Genomic DNA, 25,520 nt, shown 5'->3' with positions numbered 1-25,520 from the left:
ATGGATTTATTTTGAATGCTTGAGTTTATTTATGCTAAGACTTTCTATTTTTGTGGATTCATTTAGTCTTCCTATGTAATGCCCATGACGCGTGTACTATGCGTCGCATCCCGAGATTTCCGCCTTAGTCGGGGTGTGACAACAAGCTCGCTTTGCATTTATCCGACAACCATGTCTGGTGTGGGTAAGAATATGATGGGAAAAATTATGATTGCATGTATCATCATGCATAATATGATCGTTGAGGATAAACGAGACACTTACCTTAATTATTATGATCCTTCTGAATCTCTAAATGACCGACCTATGAACCGACAATAGAGAAGCTCTACTGAAGATGAAAATCAACCTCTTGAATACTCAACGGAACAAATTGCAGACCTCTCAAGTTACATGATCAATATGACGCAACTTCGCAATGGAAAAGCTCTAAAAAACAACTTGATTGAGCACATATGACATAAATTTGCAACCGATGGATAATTATGTAAGTTATATGTTCAACTAATACATTTATTTTATGTTAGGATTGTAAAATGAGGTATCAATTTTGTTTAATATATGTTGATGAATGTGAAATATTTTAGGAATTTAATTATTTTTTATTTTTTTATGATTAAATAAATTAATTTTTTGTTATATAAAAAGTATTTATTTTTATTAAGGAAATACTTGAAATAAAAAAGTTAATCATAAAACATTATAATGTATTAAATAAATAGTTTGGTTGAGTGTTGATGGAAATGTAAAAATTAATTTTATTTGGGTTGGCTATATATAAGAGAGTGAAAATAGTTTTTTAATAAATACTATTGTTGGGTTGACTAAATATAAGAGAGTGAAAATAGTTTTTTAATAAATACTATTGTTGGGTTGACTTATGAATGAGTATGACCTAGTAGAGTCTTACTTTAGTTGGTTTCTTTATTGGAAAACATATAGTATAAAGCTAAATGAAAAAACACCTAAAGAAAAATAATTAGAAAAAAACATAAACAAATAATGATCACTCATTCACTCGCCCAATGTTTTTTAAAAAAAATGATTTTTTAGTTTTCCTTTTGGATTGTCAGATGTCTTCATTTCATTTTTTCTATGAACATCAGTTCAAACCAACGTGTATTCTATGAGATGTTTTCGTTAACCTATTATAACATTACGTATATCTCTTTATCTTCTTAAAGAAAAAGAATAAGATATGTGAATCACATTTACATATTAGTACGATTACAGATGATTTTTTTTCTTAATCTAATGGTGTGGAAAAGATGAAAGATTATGCAGAGAGCAAGCCAACAATTTTTTCGAAGGTATCCATGGTGGCGGAACAACCAGCGTCAACGAGGACATCATTTTCCGGCTAACCGCACAACCATCTTCGTTTTTTGTGGTATGTTTTAACTTTTTAAAGATTTTTCATTTTAATAGCAGTAAAATACGTATGAAAAGATTGTAGTTGTAAAAAAATTAGACATTATAAAGGAGTTGTACCATCATTATTAAAGGTTGATCCACATTATATGTAATTATGTATACATACAGGGATGAGATTCCCTCAAGTTACCTAACTTCTTGTCACGATTGGTGTGGATTAACTTTAAATATCAAAGTAAGAAAGAAAATTTTAACTCTTTTAATAGTAAATTTCTAATCACAAAACCGATATAAATAAAACTAGAAATAGAAATTTCTTTCTGAAAAGGGAAATTTTTTTAAGATACACTTTAACCTGCAAAAATACGAGATTATCTTGATAATCAATAAAAACTAAAATAAAATAGAATTAGAAATGAAATGAAATTGTTATTTGTCAAAATAAAAAAGTAAAAAAAAAAAACACCTTTGCTGTCACCCGGTGATCCGGGCCCGAAATTTCTTCTCAATATTCCCTCTATAATTAATTAAATTAAAAATTAATTTTACCTAACCATTATTATTCATTATTTATTATTATTATTCCGACTCTCTCATACGCAGCTTCTCTTCTTCTGTGTGTTTCAAAAATTGAAGGTACACTAAATTTGATCCACTTTTTGTAACATTTTAATCAATTGATGTATATATATACACATTGAAAAAGATCTCTGTATATATATGTATCTTTTATATGTATATTTTTTTTTTTATTGATGAAATATATATATTTATGTATATCTATTATATGCAGTAACCTTTGATCCTTACCGATGGTGCTCTACAGAAGTGTTTCACTGCTTTCTAAGCTTAAGAATACTCGCGCTGTATGTTTTCATTTCATTTATTATTATACACGAGAGAAATGGAGGGTGATAAGTCATAAAGTGTGATAGGTCATAGGAGGTTATATGTCATAGAGTGTCAAAGCCAAAGTACAAACTCCACCATCGGATTTAAAAATTTGTCGAAAGTCAATCGAATGACATCTCTAATGAAAGAGCATGAAATTTTAAGAACACCCATATAATTTTTATAATTTATCGATGTACGGTTTTTGAGATAAAAGATTTTGAAAGAATTAGTGGAATAAAATGATTTATGGAGGAGAGAGAAAGTTGTATGCATTGATTTATGGTACATCATGCATTAATATGTGTATATTGTTGAAATTGAATGTTGAAAGTTGAAAAGTGGATTTGCTTTATAATATAGTATAGAAGTATAGATATTGTGTATATATATATATTATATTGATATGATATACTGATTATGACTATGGTGGAACGGTTTAGAACTTTATGGAACATTCTTAGTTTATATTTAATTTAGAGACTAAAATGAATGAAAGAAAGAAAGAAATTGCTCTGCGCTGCCTTCCGCTGGTTTTGAGTCCCAATACCTCGACGGTGTACAGGGAGGTTAAGATGTAGGCAAACCCTACCTCTACCTAAGAAGAGAGGCTGGTTCCATTTTCTACCTAAATGGTAGAAAAGACCCTTTAATGGAATATGTTAGAAAGGAACTGCTCAGTGCCGCCTTCCGCGGGTTTTGAGCCCCAATACCTCGACGGTGTATTGGGGAGGTTAAGTTGTAGGCAAACCTTACCTCTACCTAAGTAGAGAGGCTGCTTCCATGTTCTACTTAAATGGTAGAAAAGGCCTCCAACCTTTGCATGGGATGAAGATTGAACCCATGACCTCTGTCTCCAGAGGCCAGGGTGTTTACCACTGATCCAACCCATGACCCGCCTTTAATGGAAAATGTTAATTATATAAAAATCACTTTGGTATTGAATGTGATTTGTCGATCACATCTTGTGAGTTTGAGTCGTAACAAGCCGTCCCACGTTGGTATGATATAAGAAGTTTGAGGCTCTTATAAGCTCAAAGTTGTGGGCTACTGATATCTTTTCATCATGGTTTTTAGTTGAACTGTCAACCGAAAAGGATATCTAAGTAGTCCATTGCTTTCTGCTTTGGAGGCGTTACAAATATAATAGGTGGTTAGAAGTGGAAGTAGTTGACTTTCAGATTGAATCAAAATTGATTGAATTAGAGTATAATGATAAAAATGGAATAAATAAGTTAGGCTATAATGACTAAAACAGAACACACATGTAAGTATGTTGTGAGGTTTTGACATAATCCGCAATTGTGTTGTTTGACAGGTTCGACAGCCTAATCTTGCCAATTCAGTGAGGTGGCTTCAAATTCAGACCTCCTCTGACCTTGTGAGTTTTCGTAGTTTATATTTTGTTTCAAGTTAAATAATCATTTTGAATTTATATATACATTTTCAATCTCATGAATTCTCGTATCAGTAGTACTTTCAAGTTTGTGCATGATGGTCGTTTTGTCCAACTTTCAAACTTGTCAAGATACATATTTTAGCTTGTCTTCTGAACAGAATACTTACATATATAAGAAGTTTTATTACATGACATGTATCTATAGCGTTCATGTAATGGCATGTGTGAAAGGTTAGTTATTTTGTCTATTTCAAGTGTAGCTTCTTGCAGAATAAAGTATTGACTTGCAATTTCTAAATTTAAATACTGATTTTTCTTGAGATTGTGTATTCGACTTTCATACCAGTATACCACCTTTTAATTACTTGTGGCATTGCGTGTTGTTAAAGTGGAGGAATAAAATGCAAGTTACTAATTCATTAAATGATTATTAATGTGTACAAATGTATACTTGATAGGAAACTTACTAGAAATAGAATGATAATTTGAGTGGAAATCCTGAAGTTAATTAGTTAGACTGGAATCTAACATAGATATCTGTATATCCATCTATTTACATGATGTTGGATATGTGATAATTTAATTTGGAGTCTAATTTTTGTCTTTCTTTCATGTAGGACATCCGATCACACCTTAAGGAATTGATTCCAGAACAGCAGGTGTTCCTATCATTGACAGTTCATATGTAGCATTAAAATGCAAGGCTTGTTGCAGCATTAATATCACTCATTTCTTGTGCAGGAGCGCCTAAAAAAGATCAAGTCAGAATATGGAAAAGTTCAGTTGGGTAACATTACCGTTGATATGGTAAATAAAGGCTTCTTTGCTTAGTTCATTTATTACTTTTGGATCCACTATTAATTGGCTGTTTTAATATGTACCTATCATGTTTTATGTACAAATTTAAAAGGTTCTTGGTGGGATGAGAGGAATGACAGGTTTGCTGTGGGAAACATCTCTACTCGACCCAGATGAGGTATATTTTGTATTCGCTTGTTGACAGAGTCTTTATTTATTTTATGCAGTAGGATATGCATATGAGCATAGAAATGTAACCAGTTTTTTGTAATATATACTTAGCTAATAAACTCTCTTAGGCCAAAATAAAATAAAAGTTTCAAAATAAAAAGCTTTTGATTTAAGGTAGTTGACCTGGTAACTGGTCGAAATGATGTTGTGAAAGTTAGCATGTCAGTAACGTTAGATCATGCTGACGTTTTTTGACATGATGCAACTCATGTTGCGACTGAAAACTGGTTCTCATATTAATTAAGCTATAATAGTCCTTTCGAAAATTTGATGGGTGATTCTAAATTGAGAGCGACATATTTTATTATTATTCAGGGAATCCGCTTTCGAGGTCTCTCCATTCCTGAATGTCAGAAGGTATTACCAGCAGCAAAGTCTGGCGGAGAGCCGTTACCCGAGGGTCTTCTCTGGCTTCTTTTGACTGGGAAGGTAAACTGTTGATCCTCGAGTGTCCTTTCTTCATTTTGTTTGATTGGTTCTTAATTTTCTATGTTTTGTATCTTTAATCTTTTTGCCATTTGGTATAAACTGGTTCTTGTCATTTTTGTGTTGACCTTGTTCTTATTTTCTTATTCTCCTTCAATAAGGTGCCCACTAAAGAACAAGTAGATGCTTTGTCAGCAGAGTTGCGCAGTCGTGCCACTATCCCAGGTTCCATAATTTCTCTCTTTTAAAATTGATATAACGGCAACATCTACTTATCAATGTATACCTTTTTGCTCAGATCATGTGTATAAAGCCATCGACGCCTTACCTATAACAGCTCATCCAATGACTCAGTTTACAACTGGTGTGCTGGCTCTACAGGTTAATATTTTTTTATAATATTGGTTGCTGTTTTTTTCTCTAGAAACTAATATGTGTAATATAATGATGATTTAAATAGTTGTACTCCTAAATTTATCAGCTTTACTCTTTATCTCAGGTACAAAGTGAATTCTCAAAAGCATATGAGAACGGAATTCATAAATCCAAGTATGCATCTTCAAATTTTTTATTTATTGAAACTATATTTTGCTATCTCATGAAAGCATAACATATATATTCTTTTTTTTATTATTATTCTTGAAGATACTGGGAACCGACATTTGAGGACTCACTTTCATTGATCGCTCAACTACCAGCTGTAGCTGCATATGTTTATCGTAGGATGTATAAAAATGGAGAAATTATACCAGTGGATGACTCATTAGATTATGGTGCGAATTTCGCCCACATGCTTGGATTTAATAGTCCTGATATGCAAGAACTTATGAGGCTATATGTCACTATCCATAGGTAAGATAAATTTTTGGTTGAGATTTATGATCATGAACTTCTTTATATATTTTAAGTCTGTTTAACGAATCTGCAACTTAATCTCGTATAATTTGTTCCAGTGATCATGAAGGTGGAAATGTCAGTGCTCATACCGGTCATCTCGTAAGTATTTTGTTTTTCAATATATTTATACTATTATATAGAGCTTACATCTTGTAGGGTGCTCCAAATTTTAAATCAAAGGTCTTGAAGTTAAGAGGGGTTATCCAAGCCCTTGGATCATGCACAGAATATTTTCAACCCTTGCATCTTCTAAACCTATAATGAAACACATTTGTCTTCCTTACTAGTATATTAAACACACAACTCCACACACTTTGCACCATAATTCCATTACTTCCCCCACCCCAACACACACACACACAAAGCCTTGTGTGTCCTTTCTCTCTACTTGACACTTGCTGCCTTCTCTCTCCGCATTGTATCAGAGTTTAGTATACCTAGATATATGTTTTCAATCTAACCTAATTTGATGTTTATTTCAGGTCGCTAGTGCCCTTTCAGATCCATACCTCTCATTTGCTGCAGCATTAAATGGTTTAGCTGGACCCCTCCATGGTTTGGCTAATCAGGTACCTATATTGTCTTTTTAATTGGGATTCAAGAATATTTATGTATATTCTTTATTCTTTTACATTTGTTCATATCAAAATTATGTAATTTTCGTGCAGGAAGTGCTACTTTGGATCAAGTCTGTGGTAGATGAATGTGGGGAGAACATAAGCAAGGATCAACTGAAAGACTATGTTTGGAAAACCCTGAATAGTGGGAAGGTAAAATGGAAGTGTTAATCAAGATTCTTTTTTAATTTCACATTTTACTTGCATTCACAAGACAGTTTTTACCAAAGGCAAAATGTCACACTATGGTGCAAACCAAAAGCAGCGTTTGGATCAAGGTTTCTCTCATTACATCACTCTCATCAATTATTTTGATAAGCAGGTTGTTCCGGGATTTGGGCATGGAGTTTTGCGTAAAACGGATCCCAGATACATGTGTCAAAGAGAGTTTGCATTAAAGCATTTACCCGATGATCCTCTATTTCAGCTGGTGAGAACCTTATATCTCACGTCATGAAGTCCTGAAACCAAGTTGACATTTTTGTTAATTTTTGCTTTGTTTTATTAATTTCTTTAGGTTTCAAAGCTTTATGACGTGGTGCCTCCAATACTAACTGAACTCGGCAAGGTAACTTCTATTGATCAATTTCTATGGTAACCTGATTAAGGATGTGTGAGAATATGCAATTTATATAATTATGAGAGTATACATATGCCATTAACACATCTTTTTGTTTGTCTAAAAAAATGTGAATATGTAAAAGATGCATCTCTTTTTCATACATAAGTGGGTTTTTTTTTTATTGATAATCATATACTATCGGACTCCTCTACCAGTCTTGCTAACACATCTAAGTCATAAAAATCTACTGGTCATAGATATTTCAATAGAAATTTACCAGATTAAACCTGTGCGATGCATTGATGGTTATATTTATGTGCAGATTAAACCAATAAATATGTCGAATAACCTTGAATTTTTTACTGATCTATTAAATCTGTAGTAATAGGTACGATATTAAAGCATAAAAGCATTTAAACAATCATATTACTAAATAACTGAAAGGACATAAGACCTAACTCTATTGACTACAAATGTTGAGATTGATACAAAAATGGCCACACTTTCAATTGACCCATTTTTATGGTCCTAAATACTGTTCAACCAGACCCGAATCCATTTATTCAGATGGCGAGATTGATATAAAATAGCCCCATCTTCGATTGACCCATTTTTATGGTCCTAAATACAATTCAACCAGACCCGAATTCATTTATTCAGATGACTCGTTTCCACCTGCGAAGCAGTCTATACTGCCACCTATACTACGTCACACCTGCAGCCTTTATCTTCACTTTCACATCCCACATAAGTGATGACCTACTTGATGTCCTTAGGCTCTATCCCAGTTCAATGTCAGTACAACTTTCTGTATGGCTATTCGGACATAGCTTTTACACCACATTGCTCAGGTGAAATGCTTTGAGTTTCTTTATGCCTGTATATCTTTCAAATCAGACGCTGATTTTGGCATGGTATTTGTTCTTGTTGGAAGTATAAATATGTATATATATCTTGCAAATCAGAAACTGATTTTGGCATGGTAGTGGTTCTTGTTGGAAGTATAAATATGTATATCTTGCAAATCAGAAACTGATTTTGGCGTGGTAGTGGTTTTTGATGAAAAGATATCATTGAGCTAATAATTCTTTATTTGCAAACGTTCTTTAAAGTGGAAGAAGGATAAGGTTGAGTTGCACACATAAATTTAACACCGACTTGTATCTTGCAGGTGAAAAACCCTTGGCCCAATGTGGATGCTCACAGTGGGGTTTTGCTTAACTATTATGGCTTAACCGAAGCAAGGTATGCAAAACTTTGTCCATACAGTGAAACATATGTCCCCATGTCCATGTATTCTTGTCATATTACCAGATCCCTAAAATGGAGGGACTTCTAAATCTGAATTATTTAAAATTGCCGGTTCTGTGTTATGTTAATGTTGCAGATATTACACTGTTCTTTTTGGTGTATCGAGGGCCATTGGAATCTGCTCTCAGGCATGTCTCACTCTATTTATACCTATGACTTGATTAATTAGTAGACAATAATTTTTTTTATTTCTTTGATTGGAAAATACTTGAAAACACTTGTCTCACCATGGTTGATGGGCCAACACTCTTTCATGACATAGAGATTAATTCATTCAAATCATCATTGTTATTATAGGAGCACATAAATTGACCACACATTTTCCAAAATTGTCAAAAAACTACAATTTTTTGTTTTATTCTTATGAATTGAACGTTCATTGTTCTCTCTTGCAAGACTAATGGTTCTTTTTGTTACATAAAGTCATTGTATGGCTGGAGAGATACTCGTAATATTTTTATGTCTTGTCCAAGTGTCAATATGTCAAAAATACATACCGTATATCATAAATACCTTATTGTAAGATACATAAAAATGCTGCAATTTTCATGGTGGGTGTATTCTTATTTGCTCGCTGCACTCCTTGTGTTCTCATTATTTTCGTGATTCATGGTGTCACAGCTCATATGGGATAGAGCTCTTGGATTGCCATTGGAGAGGCCAAAGAGTGTTACGATGGAATGGCTTGAAAATCACTGCAAGAAATCTGCCTAATTTTGCATACCAAAAGTAAAGAATTTACATCTCTTTTGCAAATAATAATAGCTCCTCAGCCTTTCAAGGCATCTTTCTGCAGTCAGCACGAGGTGGTAAATGGCGTTTGAGTAGGGGTAGTTGCTTAGATCAACTATGAGGACTGTTTTTACCCGATGAGCTTTGTTGATAGTACAAAAAGTCTATAGCTCGGATGATCCCTTATACTTTAAAAAGCGTCATATATGTTGCTTGAGATTATAGTGTTTATTTTTTTTTGTGTTGATATTTTGAATTTTATGCACGTTAAAATATTACCAATTTTCATGAGCAAATCCAATTCAACGAAATAATAATTTGATCTAAATCAAAGATCATTGTGGCAAAGGTCCAAACTCCAAAGCGTGCCTCTTTGCATACCGAAAAACACTAACAGATGTTTCATCCTTGAATCTATTAACAAGGTATTTCTGTTCGTTTATAGAGAAGTTGGGCTGAAAAACATCATGTCATGTTGAATACTACTATATCTGAGAATCTATACATGTATAGTCGCCTTGTGTTATTGTATTTGTATATGATATTTTAAATTTAAACTTGTAATAATATATATTTTTTTAAAATATACTCATACTTTTAAATTACACGCACGCTTGAGACATAACACAGTTTACTTATGATAGGATGTGTGAGCAGCTTTACGGGTGTTTGGGATTGTGTTTTAAAAAATTAATTATACAATTTGAATAATCAATTTTCTTAATCAGCTTTATGAAAATTACCGCTTTTGTCTAAATTGTTGTAATATATATATTTTTTAAATATACTCATACTTTTAAATTACACGCACGTTTGAGACATAACACAGTTTACTTATGATAGGATGTGTGAGCAGCTTTACGGGTGTTTGGGATTGTGTTTTAAAAAATTAATTATACGATTTGAATAATCAATTTTCTTAATCAGCTTTATGAAAACTACCGCTTTTGTCTAAATTGTTGAACTATAAAGTCTATGGCGTTAGTAACAAAAAAGCTCAATTATTGCAAAGAAAATGAGTATCTACCAATAAACTAAAACATGGTTGATATGTTCTTAAAATAACATATGACGTAATCCTTGATCGACATGTATCCTTTAATTAATTAATTAATTTTATTAAATTAGTTTTTTTAATTGTATATAGATACAATTTCCTTATTAGGCTTTTAATTAAACTTTAATTCTTGGCTTATCAATATAAAACATATTATAACTTTATTTGATTGATCATTTTCTCATTAATAAAATTGTCTTTTCTCCCTCAATTCTTTAACTCCTATTACTTATAGTAAATTATTAACATGAATACTTCAAAATTTTGAGTTTACGATCCGAAATCACAAGGGTATTTGCCGTCATTCATTATGCTTATAAGTTCCAATTTTGATGTGATTATAAAAAATTAAGGTAAATCCAACACTCTAACTAAATATATATTATATTTATCAATACTGTTTATTATAATTTAACTTCGATCATTGTTTAACTTAAACCATAATTTATTTCATACATGCATGTGACATATTCAAAAAATTTTATGATACAAACTATATAGATACGGTACATTTAACGGTTATTAGGACTAGTATGTGTAATAAACTAGGCAACATTAACTTAAGTTAATAGATACTAAATATACTTTTCAACTCGGCACTAGTTAATAAAACCTTTTTGCGGGTTAACAAACACCCTTTAATGCCAATGGGTTAAAAACCCCATTGACATTACGAAGTCCGACAATGATGCTTGGATCTTGGCACATCAGGGTTCGAGTCTGAGCAGACGATATTTTACCTCCAATTTAATGTCGTGACTTCTGTAGCGGTTAAATTGGTGGGTTTTCTCTCCCCTGTGGTCCTTGACTTCGTGGATTGGTCGCTAGTGACTGCGTGCCCATATGAATGTAATGGCTAGACGTCCCGTGACACGAACGTTAAAAAAAAAACCTTTAATAAGAAAAATGTTTACTAAAAGAAAGAAAATTTTAATAATCCCGTCTATTGTCTATATCATAATAATTTTATTATAATTAATACTGATATATGATTGAATAACAATGTTGAAGATATTAAAAGATATGGGATATGGTCCTCCTACTCCTCCATCAATCAATCTCTATTAATTTAATGTTAAATTTACCTTTTGGAAAAAAGTATGATATTGAATATTCAATTACTGGATTTGGAAAGTCTCCATTCATTTTTGTTTAAAAGGCAAGATAATAGTGTTATCAAGAAGTTAATTAACGTTTAACCCTTTGTTTGTTTTCTATTTTTCTAAAGGGGTGTTTGTTATTGTGATTACTAAACAGATTATGCTTTTTCAAAATAGATTCTGCGTTTTCAATTGAAAAAGCATGTGTTTTCATAGCATATAATCACTTTTTCACACAAACACTTTTTTAGATTATTTACGTTTTACAAACGTAATAATCAGATAATCACTTCAAAACGCATTCCCAAACACCCTCTAACTCTAACTATCAATATCAAATTACCAAGCCTTTGATCAAGTTGTTTAGTATTTAAAAATATGACTACTTTACATTAGTTATAGTGATCCCTTTCTCTTACATTAATTAATAGTTATCATCCATGACTGACGAAGTGACGATCGGTTGATACATTTTGTTTGAGCTTTGAAATTAAACTTCGGTTTCACTACGACTATGAGGGGTGTATGGCTCAGCTTATATTTGGCTAATTGGGTTATCTATATCTGGTTTATCTTTACCACCCGTATAGTTGATCATCGGTAGACCAATGACATTGGCACAACCTCATTGATTGAGGCAACAATTCCGTATGTTCGATTAAGTGGTGAGAGCGGTGAGATTGTGATGAGGGTGTGGGTTTGAGTTACATGTTTAAATTTGATTTAATGATAGTTGTGTGAGTTCGAATTAAAGTGATGAAATAAGTGAGTAGTGATGTGTTAGTTGTCTATTATAAGCAAAAAAGTGTTTAATATGACATAACTGATGAAGAATGTTGTAAGAAAGTCACTCGGCGAGACTTGTTAAGCTTGTTATATTTGAGCTAATAAGCGTGTATATGACAACGGCAAGTCCTATCATAAAGCAAATAAAAATAAACCAACTTATTAAGTCGATAAGCTTGAAAATAAGCTAAGCAAAACACCCTTTAGTTATACAGATTTCAAAAGTGGATTAATAAAATTTCAAAAATATTTATTGTGAATACATAAAATTTCTATATATTATCATGATTTTGTTTCACAATCCCTTATACTATCAACCAACTCAACCCAACTTTTAATTAAAAACTAATATCTCTATCCTCTACCTATACAATCCAAACTAACTCAAATTTTCACTCACATTCACAATCCAATCTAAACCATTTATTTATTATATTATTATAATTTATAACTATCTGTATCATTAAAAATAATTATTTTACTTCAAATAAATTAATAATTTCTAGTATAATCTTACATATATAAAAACAACAAAAGGAATATACAAAATTAGTAGTATTAAAAAATATATACTTTTTGAAATAGCTCTGTTTTTAATAAAAAAATATGTCAAAATGTTCGTAAAAGAAAAATGAAAAATAACATGTTTTTTATATTATATATAAAAATAAAAATTTATAAAATATAAAATATCAATGGAAAAACCAATGAAGGCTATAAATGAGTACAGGTAATAAAATTTTGAAGTAAAAAAAAAATTCTCGATCCACCTTTTTGTCCATTTATTTTCAACTTTAATTAGCATGGTACCCACGCGTTGCAGCGGATACCATTGATAATGTGTTCGATGTCGTGATTACCAAAAACAGTATCCGTGAACAATTAATTAAGCGAGATACCACGATGACACCGTAACTTCAATATCAACCAACAGTAACAAAAAATACATGTATTAACAATAGGGATTAGTTTCCTGGAATGTAACTATCTTTGACCAAATGTCTATAGTAGGAAAAAACTAAAGTTATGTGTATTGTATGTAAGCAACTTGAAAAAATGTTTATTGTATATAAGAAAACATACGTGACAACCATATATAGGTGCCACTTGTCATATTTTAATTGGTTGAAACGAAATTCTTACATACAATAAACATTATTTCAAAGTTGTTTACATACAATACACACAACTTTAGTTATTTCCTACTATAAACATTCGTTCAAAGTTTCTTACATTCGAGGAAACTAATCCCAAAACAATATAAGTGGATATTTAATTGAAGTGAAATTATGAAAATAGTTTAAATAGGAATGCATTTTAATTAAAATAAAAGAAGGACATTCTTATACATTCGCATGTTACATTTCTCTCTGTGTGTTAAAAAAGAAAATAAAATAAAGAAAATAAATAGGATGGATTAATATTTGGAAAGTATTTCTCTCTCTGTGTTAAAAAAGAAAATAAAATAAAGACAAGATAATGTGCTAATATAAAATAACATAAAAAAGAAGTCAAAAGGATCTCAAGACACACAATAATACATTCATTTTATCAATCTATCATCTAAAACATACACATTGTAATAAACAAAAAAATAAGATCAATCTTTAAACCAACTAAAGTAGAAGAAGAAGAAAAAAAAAATGGGAAAGAAAGCAGTGTTGATCGGGTGCAACTACGCAGGAACAAAAGCAGAACTACGAGGATGCATTAACGATGTGAAACGTATGCATCAATGTCTGATTGAGAGGTTCGGGTTTTCAGAGGAAGACATAAATGTTCTGATTGATTCAGACGAGTCGTACGTGAAGCCAACTGGGAAAAACATAAGAAAAGCGTTGGCTGATCTGGTGGGGTCAGCTGAAGCAGGTGATTATTTGTTCGTACATTATAGTGGTCACGGGACTAGACTTCCTGCTGAAACTGGTGATGATGATGATACTGGTTATGATGAGTGTATTGTTCCTTGTGATTTTAATCTCATTAACGGTACGTTCGTTTTTTTTAAATATTTTTTTTACCTATATATATATATGTGTGTGTGTGTGTGTGTGTATATTATTATAGGTTGATCTGATCTGACTGTTTGACTTTAAGTTGTAACATATAAAGTTGTTATAGACTGGGGTCTCATTTTTGGATCCATAGGATTTTGCTTGAATCTAGGATAGTGTGTGTGTGTGTGTAATTACTAAGTAACGTATAGTTTAGAATTTGGATCTGAATAGAAAAATATGGAAACGGGTCCGAGGAAGGCGGATTTTTTTTTATTTTTATATCTAGATTTGAACCTGAGACCACTTGTAAAAATGTCAAGATGTTATCTAATAGACCGACCATCTTGTATATGGTTTGAATAGAAATATGGAATTATAATCTAATCGGTATAGGAAGCCGGTTAAGCTTGAAGTGGGAATTTTAAGGGATAACAAAATGAAGGTTAAGATAGATGATAGTTTAATGGAGAAATGATATATCTTAATTCCTTTGATTATAATTGGATAGCATGTTGTGTTTGATGTATTGTTACAAGTATATAACTATGTCATTGACAGTTACCATTATTTTGAGTGTTAATGTAAGAAAATTTTGTTTTATGTTTGCAAGAAGGATTATGTGCAAATGTTGATCTCTGTTCATAGATAGCTGGATACAAGTGCATATAAGTTGTGTAACAGAATTTAATCAGAATATGACATGTTATGTGGTCTGTAAGGTTTTTGTTATATTAAATTGATTGCTATGGGCGTGTTGTACTCATGTGGGTGAATACAGATGATGACTTCAGGGAGCTTGTTGATCAAGTGCCTCATGGTTGCAGAATCACCATTGTGTCAGATTCATGCCACAGTGGTGGGTTAATCGACGAAGCTAAAGAACAAATTGGTGAGAGCTACAAAAACGATACTGATGAACAACAAGAAAGTGGATCTGGATCTGGTTTTGGATTTAGAAGTTTCTTGCATAAAACTGCTGAGAGTGCATTGGAATCCCGTGGCATTCGCCTCCCTTCAGGGTTGCGCCATAGGAATCGTGATGAAGATGAAGAAGAAGAGCCAGAAGAAACCTATGAAGGCGATCTTCATGTCAAGAACAAATCTTTACCTCTTTCTACCCTCATTGACATACTAAAACAACAAACTGGCAAAGAGGATATAGATGTTGGATCTGTGAGGCCGACATTGTTTGATATGTTTGGTGAAGATTCGAGCCCAAAGGTGAAGAAGTTCATGAAGGTCCTCTTGAATAAGTTCCAAGGGAACAACGAATCCGGTGGTGGTGGTAGTGGCGGTTTTCTTGGAATGGTGGGTGGTTTGGCTCAGGAATTCCTCAAACAAAAGCTGGAAAACGACTCAGACTATGCAAAACCCGCAATGGATACAAACGTTGGTAGGAAAGAAGATGCATATGCCGGATCAAACAAACGTGATCTACCTGAAAATGGCATTTTGATCAGTGGGTGCCAGACCCATGAGACTTCAGCTGATGCTACGCCAGGTGGCAAGCCTGATCAAGCATATGGGGCACTTAGCAATGCAATTCAAACAATTATTGAAGAATCAGATGGGAATGTTAGTAATCACATGCTCGTGACTGAGGCTAGGAGGTTGCTAAAGAAACAGGGGTTCACTCAACACCCGGGTCTGTACTGTGACGACAACCATGTTGAGGCCTCGTTTGTGTGCTAAGATAGTAAGTGATTGTGTTACTTGATACAAGCTATGATATTGTGAGCTTCATAAGGAAGCGTTTGGTATACTTTCTTTTTCTTTCTTTTTTTTACTCGAGTGATGGTTTTGGATATTATATCTGGACTGAAATTTGTGGATCTGAGTTGTTCTTGTACCTGTATGTTTTTGTTTTATACTTAATATAAACAGAGTTGTAATTTCTAAAACACTTAATATAAACAGAGTTGTGATTTCTGTTTGATGGCAAAATGAAAGCATGTTTGAAATCCAGGACTCCAGGAGTCTCCAAACTAAAGCTTAGTACTCACTTCATTGTCACTATTTTCATTTTAAATTCAAATATGTGAACCTTTTGACGCCTTTTTATTTTGTTTGCCCGGCTCTGTATAATTTAAGATAACCACGTAGTTGATTAACTTCTATTAAATTCCTTGCATATTTGACGATAACGGGTCAAAATTCAGCTTGGCCCGTTTGAGTTAAACATCTAGGTCAAATTTACAACTGTGTTATGAAAAAGTTTTAAATTCTAATTTTGCTGAAACCGATTTGCTAGTCGGAACCTATTTTATTCTTAGATGAAATACATCAACTAAATGAACTGGGCCATCCGACCAAGTAATGGAAACCCAAACTATTTGGTGAAAATATACTATAGCAAAAACAGGCAGAGAAGGTGTTTAGATACGCATGTTGAGTTTTATGATGGTTGGAATTTTGGCTCAGTACTTCTTGAAGCAAAAGCTGGAAAGGACACTGATTATACAAAATCCTTAATGGAAATAAGGGAGCAAGGAAGATGATGTATATGCAGGCTCTAGGAAAAGGAAGTTCTGTAAAATAGCATTTTGATCAGTGGGTGCCAAACTCATGAAACCGTGGCTAACGCAATCCCTTATGAAACTCTGGATGAAGCTTGTGGGGGCTTTTATCAGTTCAAAACAATCTTTTGAAGAAATGCAGGTTGTGGTTACTAATCATACGCTAGTGATGGAAATTTTTAAAATAAAGTGAACTCGACACCTGAGTCAATATTTTGATGACAATCACGTTGATGTGCCATTCATGTGCTAAGTTATGGAGCTTCACAGGTAAAGAAATGTGCCTTTCTTCTTTCTCCTTTGGTGCTGTATGCCTGTAACCTTGTGTAAATTTCTTTCTCATATATAAGACAACTCTTTTGAGATGAAAGTTTAACATAAACATTGTGTTTTATAGGCTTTAAAAACAAACATTTCTGAAATCAAATGGTTAACATATATGTAATTTGTAAACAATAAAAATATTAAAATTTGCTTACAAGTTACAAGTTGGGTTTTGTTTTTGTATCTGAGAGTTTGTTTTAAATTTTTATAAGTTTTTTCAAAAGATATACACACACCACACAAATTCATATGTTTCCCCCTGTGGGATTTGAGCTCATAAATTCTTAGTTGACGAGTCAGCTCAAATACCGCTACACTAAAGGCCCTCTGGTTCTCATGTTCAAATAATATTGTCATTCTGAAATCTGAATTGCGTCTCCGAATGCCCCAACGTTATAAAAAATATTAAGTAAACTTTTTGAATGAGTATGTAATAGTGAATCCACTGTCACACAAGCAAAGAAGAATACAATTGACAAAACCTAGAGATCAAGTTTGCCAATAAAACATAGATAGTTAACAACTTAACATGGAACAGAAAAATCAAACTAAGAGCATACTTATAGCTGAAAGACTCCACACACGAGTGAACCACCAATTTTCTATATAGCACTGTAACTATACCAAGTTTGCCAGGCTTGCACCCATGCTAGCCATAAACTGCGCTTGCTGTGAAGCCATTTGCATTTGAAGCTGAAGCCTCTGGAGCTGGACTTGTGTATCCATAACACTTTGGAGATGGGCTTGTGCATCGGTCACAGTACTGTCCCCTTCACATTCTTCGCAATCAACACAACCCAAATGTGTACCATAATCACACGGTTCACAATAGTACACCCATCGTTCCTTTGGGACTTCCTCGTGGCAAACATGACAGGTAAAATTTTCCCTTTCTCCTTTCATTGGGCACGAGTAGAATAACTTAAGCTCGTGTTCATGATCATTTCGTTTCATTGTTTCAGGTAAGTTTACACATTGGATGTGTAGATCAAATGTACAGATAGAACAGTGATAGGTATAACCTGTACCGTCACTAAAACATGCATTACAAGTAAATTCGCCATTTGTATTGTTGTAAGGCGCTACTGGGAGTAGAGTCAGAGGGTGTTCGGGGTGTGACTTGTGGCGGATTTCTTTCTTTAAGTTAAAACATGATTCATGAAGATGAAAGTCGCATTTTGGTTCGACACATGAATAGCCCTTACCAACTAGGGTGTCTTCACATGCTGAACAAGTAATCTCATTTTCTTCGCTTTCTTGTAAATCAACTACAGATAATTTGTGAGGGTGGCTGAAATGCATAAACACTTTATTTTTCGATCCATTTTGAGGCATCGAAGGATCTTGGGGTCTAGTAATTGGATCGGGCTGAATAGTTGGAATAGAAACAGAAGGTCCATTGTGACCCATTGTAGAATACTGGACATTAGAAATGGAACTCTGAGAAATATTTGGAATGGAAACAGAAGGTTTGTGTTGAGGCGTTGATGGATCTTGGGTGCTAGTAATCGGATTAGGTGGATTAGTGGGGACGGAAACAGAAGATGCAGTATGATCTATGGAAGGATATAGGGGGACAGGAACTGTATTTTCAGGAGAAGTGGGAATGGTAACAGAAGGTCTATCATGAGAAACTGAGTCTTGGGCTTGTGGAATAGGATTTGGAGGATTACTAGGATTAGAAACAGAATGACCAGTTTGTACCATGGACGGATATTGTGCAGTAGCAATCGGATTATGATAAGTGGTTGGATCATGAGAAGTAGGAATTGAATTCTGACGACTAGGTGGAGCAGAAACATATGCTACATCAGGGCCTGTGGGGTGATATTGATTAGGAAGCGAACTTGGAGGCATGTAAAGATTCTGAGTAGTGGTGAACGGAATTGGAAGACTATGATCAGGGACAGAAGGTCCAACATGAGAAACTGAATCTTGGGTGTGTGGAATAGGATTTGGAGGATAATTAGGATTAGAAACAGAATGACCCGTTTGAACCATGGACGGATATTGGGCACTAGCAATCGAATTATGATAAGTGGTTGGATCATGAACAGAGGGAATTGAATTCTGACGACTCGGTGGAGCAGAAACATATGTTACATCAGGGCCCGTGGGATGATATTGATCAGGAAACGAACTTGGAGGCATGTAAGGATTCTGGGAAGTGGTGAACGGAATTGGAAGACTATGATCAGGGACAGAAACAAAGGGAACATTGTGAACCATGTTAGAATTTTGTCCATTAATCCAACTTTGTGGCACTAGTTCTTGGAATAGATGAGTTTTCTTAAAACTTGTTGCTCTTGAAATGGAATAAGCGCATTGAACATGAAGGTCAAATTCACAATCAGAACAAGAATAGGAAAACCCGGTTCCAATGATTTCACAGGAATTGCAGTAGAAGGAATTGGAAGGGTAAGTTGGGTAAGGAACCAAAGAAAGGGGATGCTGAGGGTGTGATGGGTGTTTAAGAGATCTAGTGGCTCGGTAGCATTGCTCGTGAAGGAAAAAGTTACATTGCCAGCAAACAAATACAGTTCCAACGCAGGAAGAGTTGCAACCAGAACACGAGACTTCAATGCCTTCGGGCATCTGGTGCATGATTAAGCTATGTGAGTGGCTGAAATGCTTGTAATCACCTTGATCCATCTCTCCTTTCTTTTCCCAAAATGAGTTTTTTGGTTCAATGGGAAATTAAGAAAGTTTATGAAGATAAACAAATAGATCAAGTTGTGCAAGTAGCTAGCATTGGACTTGGTCAGATTGCCAACTACTTCCTCCTAAAGATTATTCGTTTCCAGAAGTTGACTTTGTAATCTATCCTTTTTTCTTTGGTGTCCAACGACTAATGAAAGTCAACTGATCAACAAAAATAGGGTACAATAAAGCATGGCAAAATTATTCTGTCCATTTTGCTCTCTCTTATGCCTAACCATCTGGGGAAGCTTGCTAATAGATAATTTCCCTTAAATTATGATTTTAATTTTATACTAATTACGAACATTGCTTGTTGGCGAACTGCACATGCCATCCTCTATGGCCTCTTTACATTATAAGCTGGTAATTGAGATATTGCCATCTATTTTTACTGCTTCATGATTCACATTTTACACTATTACATATGATTCACATTGCTATCTACTGTGATATACAGAGAAATTGTTATAACTGAATGTAAAATGTTGACATACTCGATGAGCTTCCACATGCCTTTCAAAAGTAATAACAATATTTTACACTTTTACCTCATCAAATGTACCCTATATTGGGTCTTCTTGTTGTTGTAGTTGTTGACCTCATCAAATTGCACATTTCCTAATCCATATAAGTAGCTAAAAATCACTTTTTATGCCTTTAAAGTTTAAAGGCGCATGTATCCAATTTCTTGTTATCTATAAAACTAACCAAGTTGTTTTAATCTTCCTATGAAACAAATAACATAATTTATGTTTATTTACATGTCGTGTTTGGTCGACGGGTCATTCTCAAGTCAGCCCAATTACCTTTGTGTCATCGAACTTGGAACAAATGGCCGAATACATACAATATACTTATAGGTTGCAATTTGAGCGGGTGGGTTAGATTGGGTGATCGAATCAAAACGGGTTATGGCCAAGGGTCATTTAGAAATGGGAAGTGATTCTCTCAAGTTATAAATAACTTGATGAGTCAAGTTAGAACGATCTTGACCCTTGATTTAAAATCAAGGGGTTAAGAATTACCCAACTGGACTAGTTAAGTTGGGTAATTTGAGGGAATCTTTTTCCTTTAGAAATATGTATCAAATGGATTTGGGTTAAAACGGATCATTATAAAACTCTGATTATTACTAAATTCTTGTAGCATAGTAATAATTTGTGACCAAATAATACAGTATAATATCTAATATATTGTTATATATTATATACAAATATATATTAAGTAAAAACTAGTTTACCTAATATAAGGGTTATAACCCTCATTATATTGTACACTACAATTACTTAATATCACATATTACTACTCTCTCCATATTCTCTCCATATGATTCTCTTCTACCTAGTTATGTTCTTTATCTATGTTATTGAGTATTGTGATCATTATAGTTGATTCAAGATCAAAGTTTATCTTGTTTTATTTTACCTAGAATTTATATATATATATATATATATATAAAAGGAATTGTATATGTTATTTGAATTGATCACAAATCAATATATTACTTTCATCTATTCATTGTTAATTTAATAAAAGAATAGAGCTTTAAATATTATGTTAGAAATATATTTTTTTTTTAATTGGTCACATATTCATACGAGTATATCATTTTTTGTTTGAATGACAAATATTATTATTATTTGGGCAAGTTATTTCCCCAACTTGAGTCAAGTCAAAAAAATCTTAACCCTTGATTGAAAATCAATGACCAAGATTCGATGATTATCTTTGAATCATGACCTTTGATTTTCATCCAAAGACCAAGATTACTCTAACAGTGTGTTAGAGTATCTTTTTACTTTTTGTTTTTTGGCACGATTTTTTTTTCTGCCCTTTTTCACATTTTCAACTCTTTTATTTTTTTAATAGTCACTTTGAGATGTGTTCTTATTGTATCACTTTAGGACATTATATTATATACTTACGTCGATATCTGGTGTGTTTGTTGAAATTGTGTGTATCTTCCTTGAAAAAACTGATTACCTATTTTATGTGTATAACGATTACAAAGTTATGTTTGTTGATGACTTTATCATGTTTACTTTCAATACTTTATCGTGTGAAAAGCATGACCCGCATCAACGGAGAAATGTACTAATTACTATTACAATTTCCATCAAGACATCCCCCTCTTATCTAATATTAATGGAAAAATAAATTTTATTTAAAAGAAAAAATTCAAAAGACTTCCTGTATTATCAATTATTTTTTCTCACCAAATTAAATTACACATTTCAAATATACAATGTACAACTTATTAAAGTAAAATTTTCTAAACTAAACAACCTTAAACAATTATTAATCGTACCACAAGTATTAATACCATAAGTATGTATTACTGACTTGTACAATGTGTTTTAATAGTTATACAGTATAGTAAAATTATCAAAAGTTATGGTCCCTTCTCATAATAAACCACGCAAGCATTCAAGCACATCCATTCACTCTTTTTTGGCTTGTTATCAGATCTTACACTCGTAAAAAGCCCTAATTGGAAGTAAATCAAGTAATACTTTCGGGTCCAAAAAATATTCCGGATTTTCAAGGTTTGTTTCTGTTTTCGCATATTGTTCTTTATATTTAGATCTAACTACTAATTAATTAATCCTAAAAAGCCCTAGGTTTTCCAAGGTTGTGGCGTTTTTAATCCTAAGCATTTTGCTCTATTTCCCCCCAAATATTCAAATTTGTAATTCCTTTCAAATTTGTAATACTGCAGTAATTAATTAATCCAAAAAGCCCTAATTTTAAACTAATAGATATAGATGATATAGATATTCTTGTTGGAAAGAAAAATATGTCAGAATACATTCCCTTTGAAATCCAAACTGAAATCATCAAAAGGCTTCCTGCCAAGTCCGCCCTAAAATTCAGACTTGTTTCAAAACCCTGGAATTCTTACATCGGAAGTTCCGACTTTATTATCGCTCATCACCGTCGCAACATTCACCACCAGCCACCCCGTCTACTTGCTTGGTGCAAAAACCCATCAGACGTTGACATTTATGTTACGCTTTTTGACGACGACGACTCTTTCTACCGACAAGACTTTACTCCCAAGTCTCAGGGTCTGAGTAAAGTACTTATGGATCTTAAAGTAGTTGACTGCTCTCTTGGCTTGGTGTGCTTATATGGTTCTCATTATCACGATCCATCAACAAGCGTTGCTATTCTTTGGAACCCTTTAATCAAAAAATCCGTTCAGGTTGTTTTGCCGCCCTCTACTACTGCTTCTGCTACAAGAGTTTTGGCTGGTTTTGGGGTTTGCCCCGTCACTTTTGACCCTACTGTTGTCAGCATTAGCCTACCATGGAACGCTCAAGTTTTTACATTGACCTCAGGGACTTGGAGGAGCCTCATGTCGAGCAATCTGTCCCGTAGAAATATTAATCTGCCATCCGCTGGGGTAGGCTCTCAGGTAGTTATAGATAAGTTTATTTATTTGAATGCTCGTGAATGGAGGTTTGTTGATAAGGTTGCAAAACCTCAGAATGTCAATTTGATTGTATCATTTGATATGACTACTCATGAGTTTGATGTCATACAACTCCCAGATACCTTATCACACGCCAATTTCTTAAAGTTTTCTAAGATGCGAGACTCAATTGTTGTGGTTGAATTCATGAGCGTAAACATGGAAATTAATGTCGTTTGGGTTATGGAAGATATTGTAACGAAATCGTTCTCAAAGCGATACGCCATTAAAGCACCAAATCCAACAACGAAGGACGTTCTAGGTTTTAGAAACAGTGGGGAATCTATAATGGAAGCACAGTATCATGGTGAAGGAACACTTGAAGTTTATGAACCGTGCTCAGAACACATCAGTAAGCTTGGGATTAATGGAAAACCCTTTTCTTTCTTTGTAAGCCCTTATGTGGAAACTCTACTACTGCTTGATCAAGCAGATTGTCATATTCATGCCGACTCTGATTGATTCCTTCGTGCTGAAGAGGTCTGCTACCTCATGAGGGAGGGTTTGAGCCTGTAATTGAGGTATAGATCTCACTTTCATCTTAGATTATGATAATGTTGCTTTTGTTCGTTGTCTTTATTGTTGTGATTGAGAATGTTCTTTGATAAATCTCTATGGTAAAGCTTGCTTATGTGCATTCAATTTATTTTGTTTTGCAGAAACCTTACTTATTTGCAGCTTTAGATATGCAACCTACTTATAACCAGTTACATTGACATACTAAAACAACAAACCGGCAAAGAGGATATAGGTGTTGGGTCCGTGACGCCAACATTGTTTGATATGTTTGGTGAAGATTCGAGTCCAAAGGTGAAGAAGTTCATGAAGTTCTTCTTGAACAAGTTCCAAGGAAACAATAAATCCAGTAGCGGCAGTTTTCTAGGGAATGGTGGGGGTCTGGCTCAGGAATTTCTCAAACAAAAGCTGGAAAAGAACTCAGACTATGCAAAACCCGCAATGGAAACAAATATTGGAAGGAAAGAAGATGCATATGCCGGATCAAACAAACGTGATCTACCTGAAAATGGCATCTTGATCAGTGGGTGCCAGACCCATGAGACTTCAGCTGATGCTACACCAGGTGGCAAGCTAGATCAAGCATATGGGGCACTTAGCAGTGCAATTCAAACAATTATTGAAGAATCCGATGGGAATGTCAGCAATCACAAACTCGTGACTGAGGCTAGGAGGTTGTTAAAGAAACAGGTGTTCACTCAACACCCGGGTCTGTACTTAGCTATAATATTGTGAGCTTCATAAGCAAGCGTTTGGTATACTTTCAAGCTCTAATTTGTGGTTTGAGTTCTTCTTGTACCTGTATGTTTCTGTTTTATTTTTAATACAAACAGAGTTTGAAACCAAAGGGGCTGGCTCAGAAGTCTCCAAACTAAAGCTTAGTACTTCATTGTAACTATTTCCCTTTTCGAATTCAATATTTGAACCTTTTGATGTCTTTCGTTTGCCTGGCTTTGTATAAATTAACATAACCGCGTAGTGGGCTAACTTCTATTCATTCCCTTACATATTTGATGATAACGAGTCAAAATTTAGCGTGGTCTGTTTCAGTTAAATATCTAGGCTAAATTCAAAACCGAGTTCTGAAAGTTTCTTAAATTTTAATTTTGCCAAAACTGCTGAAACAATCATAACCGATTTGCTAGCTGGAACCTATTTTATTCTTATTTAGATGAAATACATGATATGCATCTAATTCAAGTATTCAACTAGACATCCTACCAAGTAATGGAAACCCAAACTATTTGGTGAAAATATACTATAGCAAAGACAGGCAGAGAATTTTGGCTCAGTACTTCTTAAAGCAAAAGCTGGATAGGACACCGATTATACAAAATCGTGAATGGAAATAGGGAGAGCAAGGAAGAGGTATATGCAGGCCAAGGAAAAGGAAGTTCTTTGAAATAGCATTTTGATCAGTCGGTGCCAAACTCATGAAACCATGGCTAACGCAATTACGCAATCCCTTATGAAATCTGGATGAAGCTTGTGGGGGATTTTATCAGTTCAAAACAATCTTTTGCAGTGATGGAAGTTTCTAGAGATACAGTGTCAACTCTACACCCAGTTAATATTCTGATGACAATTATGTTGTTGCATCGTTCATGTGCTAAGTTATGGAGCTTCACAGGTAAAGACTTGTGCGTTTTCTCCCTTCTCCTTTAGTTGTGACTTTCTTTTATAAGACACTCGTTTGAGATGAAAATTTAACAGACATTGTGTTTTATAGGCTTTAAAAGCAAACATTTCTGAAATCAAATGGTTAACATATGTTATTGGTTTGCCAGTTTTGTAAATCAAACATATATTAA

The 25,520-nt window shown here is 33.7% G+C and overlaps 5 protein-coding genes across 5 annotated transcripts; 4 read left to right on the top strand and 1 right to left on the bottom strand.

The window, feature by feature from the left end:
- Positions 1-1,923: 1,923 nt before the first annotated feature.
- On the top strand, positions 1,924-9,586 carry LOC122595109 (citrate synthase, mitochondrial-like). Its single transcript, XM_043767422.1, has 19 exons — positions 1,924-2,010; positions 2,168-2,240; positions 3,584-3,646; positions 4,282-4,323; positions 4,406-4,471; positions 4,575-4,640; positions 5,009-5,122; positions 5,281-5,344; positions 5,418-5,500; positions 5,619-5,668; positions 5,765-5,971; positions 6,073-6,115; positions 6,499-6,585; positions 6,685-6,786; positions 6,956-7,063; positions 7,151-7,201; positions 8,367-8,440; positions 8,583-8,634; positions 9,128-9,586. Exons 2-19 carry the CDS (start codon positions 2,187-2,189, stop codon positions 9,218-9,220), a joined length of 1,419 nt encoding a protein of 472 aa, XP_043623357.1. The 5' UTR covers positions 1,924-2,010; positions 2,168-2,186; the 3' UTR covers positions 9,221-9,586.
- Positions 9,587-13,696: 4,110 nt separating this feature from the next.
- On the top strand, positions 13,697-16,122 carry LOC122595593 (metacaspase-4-like). Its single transcript, XM_043767985.1, has 2 exons — positions 13,697-14,170; positions 14,957-16,122. Exons 1-2 carry the CDS (start codon positions 13,825-13,827, stop codon positions 15,868-15,870), a joined length of 1,260 nt encoding a protein of 419 aa, XP_043623920.1. The 5' UTR covers positions 13,697-13,824; the 3' UTR covers positions 15,871-16,122.
- A 1,289-nt stretch (positions 16,123-17,411) lies between these two features.
- Positions 17,412-19,737, bottom strand: LOC122596199. The gene has a single exon (XM_043768734.1). The coding sequence runs from the start codon at positions 19,668-19,670 to the stop codon at positions 17,637-17,639; it is 2,034 nt and encodes a 677-aa protein (XP_043624669.1). The 5' UTR covers positions 19,671-19,737; the 3' UTR covers positions 17,412-17,636.
- A 2,431-nt stretch (positions 19,738-22,168) lies between these two features.
- LOC122595957 (putative F-box protein At4g21240) lies at positions 22,169-23,973 on the top strand. Its single transcript, XM_043768445.1, has 2 exons — positions 22,169-23,714; positions 23,853-23,973. The coding sequence occupies exon 1, from the start codon at positions 22,516-22,518 to the stop codon at positions 23,653-23,655; it is 1,140 nt and encodes a 379-aa protein (XP_043624380.1). The 5' UTR covers positions 22,169-22,515; the 3' UTR covers positions 23,656-23,714; positions 23,853-23,973.
- On the top strand, positions 23,808-24,646 carry LOC122597173 (metacaspase-4-like). The gene is made up of 2 exons (XM_043769802.1): positions 23,808-23,825; positions 23,878-24,646. Exons 1-2 carry the CDS (start codon positions 23,808-23,810, stop codon positions 24,442-24,444), a joined length of 585 nt encoding a protein of 194 aa, XP_043625737.1. The 3' UTR covers positions 24,445-24,646.
- The last annotated feature ends 874 nt before the right edge of the window (positions 24,647-25,520 follow it).

The sequence above is a fragment of the Erigeron canadensis genome, chromosome 4 (assembly GCF_010389155.1).
Source record: "Erigeron canadensis isolate Cc75 chromosome 4, C_canadensis_v1, whole genome shotgun sequence".
NCBI lineage: Eukaryota > Viridiplantae > Streptophyta > Magnoliopsida > Asterales > Asteraceae > Erigeron > Erigeron canadensis.
The sequence above is the reverse complement of the archived record's forward strand: the minus strand, read 5'-3'. Positions and strand labels throughout refer to the sequence as shown.